This window comes from Silurus aristotelis (genome assembly GCF_946808225.1).
Source record: "Silurus aristotelis genome assembly, chromosome: 12".
Lineage (NCBI taxonomy): Eukaryota > Metazoa > Chordata > Actinopteri > Siluriformes > Siluridae > Silurus > Silurus aristotelis.
This window is the reverse complement of record NC_139585.1, coordinates 17,667,054-17,676,569: the sequence shown is the minus strand read 5'-3', so window position 1 is coordinate 17,676,569 and position 9,516 is coordinate 17,667,054. Positions and strand designations below refer to the sequence as shown.

Genomic DNA, 9,516 nt, shown 5'->3' with positions numbered 1-9,516 from the left:
TTGTCCTATGCATTATATCACAAATATGTTCGACCATATAATTTATATTAAAACAGAACATTTACAAAGTATTATAAATATGAAACAGAAACAACACTAATTAAAATAAAAATATATCTCCAACATAGCATTCCAATCAGATTGCTTGACTGGGCAGATGTTGCGTTCTTCACACTGCTGTGGAAAGAGTTGGTATTACAACTGATCAGTTCATTTTAGTGTAGTACAAAGTCTGCAAAGAATGTTGTGAACGTTTTGTTTGATTTCATCGACCAACTAACTGGAGTAATATTTAACAGACTGCAAAACTGACATGATCTCTAAAATACAATCATCAATTAAAAAAAATGTTGAAATAAAAGTATTTGTAGGCTGTATATCTGATTTGTGTACCCGTGGATTAAATGGATACCGGTTCCCTGTTCAGGTCGTTGAATGTTCCCAGTGGCTGTGTGTTTGTGTAGGAGATCATGCAGATGTTTGTGCTCTTGTTGGCGTTTTGATGCGAGGTCCCACTCGGAGCACTGGCTCTCCCACTTTTCCTGAATGGACTCAATCCATTGGAGAGACGATCTGAGACTTTGCGCACAACTCCAGAAATTCTCTTGGTCCTTTTGTACAAAGTGATTTCGTCCTCCAGCTCTGCAGGAGGCACCTCAATGTTGCCAGTGTACCAAAACAACCACCAGATAAGGCTGAGAAAAATCACAACAGCTCCAAAGTAGATCAGAAGGTCGTTGAAGAAGATATCCCAAAACACACCAGACAAGAGGATCAGGAGTCCAAATACATCATGAAATACAGCAAACCAAAATGAGAACTTACACCGACCGACTCCGACTCCCTGACCACTTTTCTCCATGACTGTGATGCTTTATTTCTCTAGTTAAATATAAATATAAATATATATATATATATATATATATATATATATATATTGCTATATCAGGCAGAATGAGTGGCACAAGAGTTAGCGGTACACCGTGCAGTCTATCTGCGGGGAAAACCTCTTCTGTACAGGGATCAAAGTGCACTGTAGGGGATAAACCTTTGGTAAGGATCAGACGAACAAATTACACCTTTATCTTGCCTTATGTCATCATCTCCCTCAAACATTGCAATTTTGAACTTATAGATTGTAGCTGCACCCTAGTCACAAATAATTGCAAAAAGTGAAAAAGGTTTACTTAATATACAAATTATTGATTTTATTTTTAAGAATTTGCAAAAAAGTTTAAATTGAGAGGGAAAAAAAGTTTGACTTGTTTTGAATAGAGAAAGGTAAAAAGTGAAAAGAAAAACCTTTCTATTTGAATATGTCCAGAATCAATCATATATTATAATTTTTTATAATTATTATTTTTTTTAATCTAACAGTTTTATGGTTTATGTTGGACAAACAAACTTAAATAAAATGTTATATTACGAACCACTTTTTACTACCACATTTATTTATTTTTTGATTTATATGTAAATCACTACTAGACAATAGATCATTGAGAGCGATCCCTGTTTCACTCAAACTTGTTCCATATGAAATGTGTGGCGCATCTTCGGTCCTCGACGCCTCATTTTGTCCTTAATGATGGGCAGCAACACAAGAGCAACTACAATGAAAATGACGCCAACAGACAGACAAACAGTTCCCATGCCAGGTGGCACATCGTTCACACCAAATTCAGCAAGTAGGTACAACACAATGCCTATGCACAATACCAGTCCTCCAATAACTGATAGGGTGATGGGTTTGTTGTAATAAGTCCAGAGCGCAGGCTCAGCAGGTATGGGCTCACGCGCACAATGGAAAGGATTCTGATTGTGAAGGATACTTGCTGTCCTCACAGTGTTCGGTGGACCCTCATCTCCAAAGGACATCCTGAACCCTGTAAATCTCTTGTGTATTTCAAATAATGCAAATAATTACATTTCATGAACAAATGCTAAGATATTTTACAGCAGCAGTAGAAATGTCCAGTTCCAGCTTACCTGTTTATCTCCCCTTAGCTTTAAAACTGAAGTCTCCTCTCCAACACCAAACCTTCCAAATACTTCAGCTTTAATAACTACGCCTGAAAACAACTGTGTGTGTCTGTCTCCAGCTTTGTGGAGTTTGTTTGGTGTTCACATAAGTGTCTCTTATTGTATTCACTGTAATTAAAATGAAGGAGGGGCATAAAACTCATCAAATACCAGCCTCATCCTGTCCTGCAGAACCATATCTGTCAAACTGACAACATGCAAAATGCTCCTGGGTTTTCAACTATTCCCCTGAGGAAAAAAAGGATTTTAGCAATATTAAAACCTTAATGGAAACAAAATTGCTTTGTATAAACACAAAAACTAATCTACATACACACAGGATGACTTCACTGACAGCCTTTAACAAGCTGCTGCTGCTGTCAACTATATAAAGCAACTAGATACACAACAGCTGGTCCAACAGAGCCCTGAGGAGAGACGTCACAAAAAGCCGGTAAACCAACACAAATGTTTATGTATGATGTAGTAATAAATAATGTGGAGACATATCAAGTCAAGACTGAAATTCTGTATACAATCATGTCAACAACCAATCACCCACCCACACAGTACATGAGCAAATAGTGTTTATTTTTACAAATGTACAAACTAGCCGTATGCAACAAACACCAGATATAATTGTATATATTTGAGAAGTCTTGTCCTTGCACTGATAAACATGGAAGGTTTGCAAGGAAATTTTTTTAATATAAAACACTTTTATTAGACAGACGCTTTTTTCTGTTTCTTTTGTTGGGTTTTTGGTGCTTTTTTGACCATCTTCCTTTGTCCTTGTTTGGGTTTCTGGACTCTTTTGGTTGCAGATGACTTGGGGACTTTCTTTGAGCCCTTTCTGTGTGCGTCCTACCAAATCAAAATTAGAGTATTAGTATTGGTATACAATGCAGCATCAAGAAAACCACAAAGCGATTATATATAGTGATGCACAAGATGTCAATAGATCAATATAGATTAAATGTTTATTAAAAAAAAAATCTTTAAAAATTGGAAAAAAATATATATTTTTTTTTTTTACATCAAAGTTGTTCTGCGTGGATAAAAATATATGTAAAAGTGTCTACAAACTTGGACAATCTGCCTACTAGAATTATATTCATTATTATCAAATAGTTTATATTGTGTTTCCAAGTGAAAGGAGATATTGTGGATAATTATATTGTGGTTTGTTATAAAATGAAGAAAAAATAAATAAATATTTCAATACTACTCGTATATATGAGGGGAATCTAACAGTTTACAACACTGACCTCCAGCTTAGGCTTTTTGCTAGGAGACTCAATAGGCACCAACTGTGGAATCTCCTCCTCTTCCTTAACATTTTCACCACCATCATCCCCACCATCATGCTTGACATCCTTCTCGGCTACTGCTTCTTTCGCAGCCTTCTCCTTTAGACCAGATTTCTTTCTGCCCTTCTGCTGCTTCTTTGCTGCCTGTGAATCAAGCAGAAAATTTAATTAGTACTTTCTCTTTTTTTTTACAAGCTTTAATTCTTTTCTATAATAAAGACGAGGCATTTCGAGGCCAGGGCTGGTGACTACATAACATCCATAATGAAATTCCTAGGAGGACGCTATATCTAATCATGGGTCTGAGGAGAAAAAATTGCACTGACAACATCTCTATGGCAACTGCAAATTAATTTGAATAAAAGACAAAGCAAAAGGAGATACAGACCTTTGCTAAACTGGCTTTCTTCAGCTCCTCCTCCAGCAGTTTCAGGTGACTCAGGTCAGAGGTGTAGATGGGAATAGAAACAGAGGTGTGACTTTTCAGATGGATGATTTTGATGCTTTTTCCTTTCTGTTAAAAAAAAAAAATAATCGATTAATATCATATTTAAAGGACAGAAAGATATTTTATGATGCATTCCTCAACTCACCATAAATAACTTTTTTGAAATGGTGCCAACAGTTGCGTCTATGTTCTCAACAATCTCATCTGTAGTCATCCCAGAGTGTGCGACACGCACCAGGCTAACAAGATAGGGATAATATGTTTAATACAGACAATAAATAACAGGGACATCTGTGTATCAGAGGTTGTAGAGACGAGCTCTAACAGACAGAGACTCATCTGGATATACTCTGAGTTACTTTGGCACCATGTTGACCCTGATCCAACACCAAAGCAGCTGGACTGAGTTTGCTGGAGTGCGGTTTATTGACAGTAAACAGGAAACTGTGAATTTACCAACAGGAGCCTTTGTTGCCGACGGTGAGGGTTGTACCCTGAATGAGCCTGTCCAAAACTTTGGCCAGGTGTTTGTTGGTCAGGTCCACAGACAAAGGAACCCTGAAATGCATAAAATATTAATGGAATAATAATATACAAATTCATATTGCATTGAAGTGACTACAGAATACAGCAAGAAGTTGCTGCAAGACAGTATGGACAAAATCAGTATACTAAACAAGAACATGGTCTGGGCTTTTTTTTTTTGTTTTTGTTTTGTTTGACAATCCTTACAAGGGACAAACATCCAAAAGTGTGCACCAAGCACCATTTAAACTATAGTCAGCTGTAGAATGAAAATTATTGAGGCCTTTTTTGGGCTAGTAATCTGAGAGCTCTTGGGAAGAGTGATGAGGGCCACAATTCTGCTTCTGTAGTACCACTATATTTCACCACTATAGTCTAAAAACATTTCAATTAATTACTTCTTTGCCATTTGAAATGTGTAGGGATGCATGTCGGGTATGGCGACCCGGCCCACAGTCTCAAATTATTTCAGTTTCATGTCTAAACTAATTGTATAGACCAGATACCATATACAAATATTATATTAACACTTGCCATTGTATAATTCAAAATAAATAAATAAAAAGAAATAGTAATCTGCTTAACTAATGCAGATTTATTTAAGTTCTAGTCTAATGAGAAACAATGTAGTTTATTTTTACAATAGAGTTGCCTAATACAGCTATTCAGTGACCTCTAATGAGAGAAATGATCCTCATTTCTCAGACATAATTACAAATAGCATCAGGTTGGGTGTCTCTGGTATATACTGTATTGTTTCGTTAACAATAACGAAAGTCGTGTAACGTTATTGAGTACAAAAGCTCATCAAATTTTAGTACAATAAATCAAATGTTCTGAAATTTCAGTAAATCGTCTTACTTCTTCCGCAGATAAAAATGTTTCCCAATGTGGGAAGGTAAACGGCGGCGAATGCGTGCGTCTGACAGGAAGATGTCGAAGTTGCTAAGTAGTTTCCTTTTGGCTTCAAATGGTTTATATTCAGTCTTCAGTACTTTAAAAGGAATCACCTACAAACAAATATGAAAATCAGGTCAAAGATTGAAATATTACCTACATCCCACTCCATTAAAATCTCTCAGCTCTGGAGACTGAATGCTCTGCAGTTGAGTGCTTCTTCTACAACACACCTAGATCAGCTTGTGACTTGAGTTAAATATTAGAGACGTTGTATCACAGAAACAAGCAGTTCTTTAGGGTAAGAACTGTGGTCATGGAATGTTTCAGAGGTTGTAGGGACGAGCTCCAACAGTAGCAGAAGCTCATCTGGATACACACTGAGTCACTCTTGCACTACTTTTACCCAAATCCACCACTGAACGAGGACAGGGTTTGCTGGAGTGCCAGTTTTCCACATATTTCACACTAGTTATTACATTTAAAATACCATACCTGAGGCATATATTTGACCCCAATCTGAGTGAGTAACTTCTTGTAGAACCGTTCAGTCTGATCGGCAGTCATGTTGGGCTCGTCCCGTGTGAAGAGGCAAACCTCGACTGACTCGTTGCGGAGCGCATGAGGCAGAGGACTGGGGGAATAAGAAAACATACAGCTTTAATGAGACTCACTTAATGAGACTCACAGGAGAGCAAAACACTTTGGAAATCTGTATGCTTTAAGACCATGAACAAGAAAAAAAAAACATGATTAAAAAATACATTTAAGTGAAGAAACCTACATGCGAATGGTCTGATCTTTTTTGGGAATCTTCCAAAATGTAAGCAGAAGACAGATTTGTTCAGTTTCATTGAGAAGCTGCTTCTGGTTTGAGGTGTTCTTTAAGTAGGCCTGAAGCGCCTGCACAGCTTTCTTTACCTGCAATCCAAAAGTGAGAAATATATTAAACATGTTCTGTATAGTGAGGATAAATAAACCTGCTGTAGCAACTCAACTCAAACATCATGCAGTCATTAACAAGGGTTTAAAACACAGCAGTTTTCTGGGGAAAGGGACAAGTTTCAAGTTTTTGTTCACAAATGTGTAAAATTATAAATATTGACGGCCAGATTATTTGTGAAGGATAATCAATGTGGATCATACCAAGTGTTTACACACAATGTGTGGATCAGATGCACATTCAAGCAAATCATTCATTCTTTTCTTGATTGTAATGTAAGTCTTGCATGGTAAAATGGCTGCCACATCATGGATTTTGTAGTCAGGCCTGTCACACTAGTCCTAATCTGCTCATGTTACGGCTAAATATCCATACATGAAATCTCCCAAGTGAGAAAAGATGATCTACTATAATAATTCAGATTATAATTTGAGCCCTTGACTCTTCACCACGCGCTGAATCAGTTCCTACAGCTTTTAATAAAAAACAAAGTTCTCCATAATCACGTGCATACTAACTTTTCCCACTAACAAGAAAACACTGTTTGCGGTTTTAACATTTTTCAGCTTTCTCCTAAGAACTAAATAAATACACGTGTGCGAGCAATTGTAATAAACCTGAACAAGAGATAATGCATGTAATAAACAAGCCTCGCTAGCGTGCTAGCTCCATGCCTTCATTACCTGATAACTAAACCAAACATATTAACTTTCAACATAAATACTAATAACTATAAAAATGCACATGTTATTAATCTATTACAAAAAACTGTAAGCCGCCAAATAATCAAACTAATACCTGAAAACTGTCTAGCGCCACTTTATTTCCCGCTGTAGGCTCCATGTTACACGTGTGCGATAAAACTGTAATGCGCATGCGCGAGGGATTTCCCTTACGGTTCAGGAGACGGAAGCCGAGACAAAATAATAGACAGATCACTTAAAGGACATGAAACATAACAATAATAAACATAAAAATAATAAAACGTTTTTATTTAATAAATATGTTAAAATGTAATTTTAATATTTAAATGTAATAATTCAGTTATAGATCTCCACATACTACATAAATTATTTCATTGATCATATTTTAGTGTTAATGTCACATTTAAACAGTGTTCATTATGCTTCAGGATGCTCCTCCAGTGGTGCAGCAGATTGCGGTCCACTTTGTGCTTGTGTGGGTTTTCTCCGGATTCTCAGGTGTTTTTCAAAACTTTGTAAAAAAGTATTAATAAAAAACATCCCGCAGGAGAGACAGGATTATACACACAATTGAATACACACATGGCATACAACTACAGCATTATAAACTCTACCAACATGAAGCTGCATTTCTTTTCCCACATAAAATAACTATATGTATCTAAACAAATCAGGGATGGGCAGTATTTATGATACATGTATTTCAAATAGGTATTTTAGATATTTTGTATCGAAACTCCTTAAGTGTTTTGTATTTTTGTAGTTTTTAAACACTAAAATACTTTGTAAGAAGTCTACATGATGTTGAGATCAGAACAGAAAATTGATCTGTATGGAAGAAGGTGATGAAGGTATGAAAAGTGCAGGCTGACAGCTTTCAAATAGCTGTCCAATGATTAATAAATCAATATTCAATTGCCAAATATTGTACCCTAATTGAAGTAGCTGTTAAGTACGATTATGATTTTACATACCATTAAATCAACGACTGCCTGACACATATTATTATTATATGTATGATTAATAACCAAATAATGCATTAGTTATGTATACAAGTGTCATCAGTTGTTTTCTTATGAATGACTTGTTTGTCATTGAGTCAGTGTTGCTGATGTAAAGTAGCCCTTTATTACCAAACACCAAGTAACTTAATTAGGATACAATTATGAATTATTTGCAAACTGTTAACATTAAACTGTTGTTTACTTTACAAATAATATTGATCTGAGAGATTACAGGGAATATGTATGTGAATATGACTGATTTATTGCGTGCCAGAGAAAAGCTGTTGCTATCAAACATTGTTTACTTATTCAGCTGAGTAGTGTAATGGTGAAGGAGATCAAATAGGCAAATTGATAGAAGGTTTGCAAAGAAATTTCATGCTCCTTCGTAAAAGTATTTTTTAGTATTTTAAAATACAAAAATACAGTAGTTTTTTTATACATAATGTGGCTGCTGTGATTTATAGTTTATTTTGATACACTTAATCATTAACCATAATGTTTAGATTTTTAGTATTTTATTTTATAATACATTTTAATGTCTTTGCCCAATCTTGAGTATAATATATTTTTAACTTTGTTTACTGTGACATTTTTTTTATATTTCGTATTGGCCTGTAATAGTCAGTCAGTGCTGCCCCCTACTGGTCTTCCACGTGTTATATAAACCTACAAGCTTTTGGCCACTAGAGGCCGCCAGTGAGCAACACTGTACAACACAGCAGGCTGGTAATCTTCAGTGCTTCTTCTGGAACTTACTATAGTTTGTTTTAATAATAAAGTAGATTCAATGAATGAAGTGGATTAAAGACACACAATCGATAGATAAGAATTAAAGGTTTAGAACGCCAGCAGTGGGAAACTACCGTCAACAGATCTGAATTTCAAATACGTTAAAGCAAATTTCAAATTAAAAGTTGGCTCAAGCTCCTGTGGCAGTGGACCAGGCAGTCGGTTTGACAGAGTCTGGGTCCCAAACACAGTGTACCTTCGGTATAGAGATGTGGATCCCTCCGTCTTGTATCCCAGCTAACAGTTTTGGTTTCGCAGACATTTCAGGAAAACATGTCCTTGGTTTTTCAGGCATTTCAAAAACGTGTTTTTCGATCATTTTGTTTTCCTTTGTCATTTTCTTTACAGAAAAAGAAGTCACTTCTTTTATTTTTAAAACACATTATTGTTCATCTGACCTCATAATCTTTTGAAATGTTGGGAACTTTGCAGTAATTCCACACTTCTGAGAATGTCCTGGTTAACTTTACATTTTTCCCCCTGGAGTCTTGCACTCATCCAGGATGCTGCAGAAAACCTTTACATACCTTCCAGTTTCCAACTGGTTCCCAGACCACTTTAAAAAACATCTGATTTTTCATGCAGTTACAAGTACAGAGGGATGAATTACAAGGTCATACTCTGCTACAAAAGAGGACTGATTTGTGGGTTCATCAAAACAAAACTGAGAAAATCAAACTCAGAAAACCACTTGAGGGGATTTTGGGAATGGTGTTCCTGGTCCAACACCCTAGTAAGACGATTTGATTTGCCGTACATCTTAATTTAAGCAAAAGCCTTGTGAGTGTTGTCTTGGCCCAAAGCTGATAGATTTAAAGGACGATCGTCTTCTAATTCGAGATTCAATAAGCAAAAAAAGGCAAGAAGAAAAAAG

At 36.0% G+C, this 9,516-nt stretch overlaps 2 protein-coding genes across 2 annotated transcripts in view; both read right to left on the bottom strand.

Moving 5' to 3' along the window:
- Window positions 1–395, bottom strand: part of tnfrsf17 (TNF receptor superfamily member 17) — a 3,516-nt gene extending 3,121 nt beyond the window's left edge. Inside the window, exon 1 of the mRNA XM_083557686.1 lies at window positions 1–395. This exon is cut by the window's left edge and continues 855 nt beyond it. The gene's annotated coding sequence lies outside the window, so the exon portion shown is untranslated.
- Window positions 396–2,593: 2,198 nt separating this feature from the next.
- On the bottom strand, window positions 2,594–7,071 carry rsl1d1 (ribosomal L1 domain containing 1). The gene is made up of 9 exons (XM_083557644.1): window positions 6,941–7,071; window positions 5,984–6,120; window positions 5,695–5,833; window positions 5,164–5,312; window positions 4,234–4,335; window positions 3,923–4,016; window positions 3,718–3,843; window positions 3,288–3,473; window positions 2,594–2,883 (listed from the first exon to the last, which is right to left on the bottom strand). Exons 1-9 carry the CDS (start codon window positions 7,016–7,018, stop codon window positions 2,743–2,745), a joined length of 1,152 nt encoding a protein of 383 aa, XP_083413770.1. The 5' UTR covers window positions 7,019–7,071; the 3' UTR covers window positions 2,594–2,742.
- Between the last annotated feature and the right edge of the window lie 2,445 nt (window positions 7,072–9,516).

What these genes read in the sequence shown, in the direction of transcription:
- rsl1d1 (XM_083557644.1), bottom strand. Translation starts at nt 7,018, where the DNA reads ATGCGCATTACAGTTTTATCGCACACGTGTAACATGGAGCCTACAGCG. An exon ending in AAAGATCAGACCATTCGCAT is followed by an intron (nt 5,834 to 5,983) that starts GTAGGTTTCTTC and finishes TTATTCCCCCAG; the next exon opens with TCCTCTGCCTCATGCGCTCC. An exon ending in AGAAAGCCAGTTTAGCAAAG is followed by an intron (nt 3,474 to 3,717) that starts GTCTGTATCTCC and finishes CTTGATTCACAG; the next exon opens with GCAGCAAAGAAGCAGCAGAA.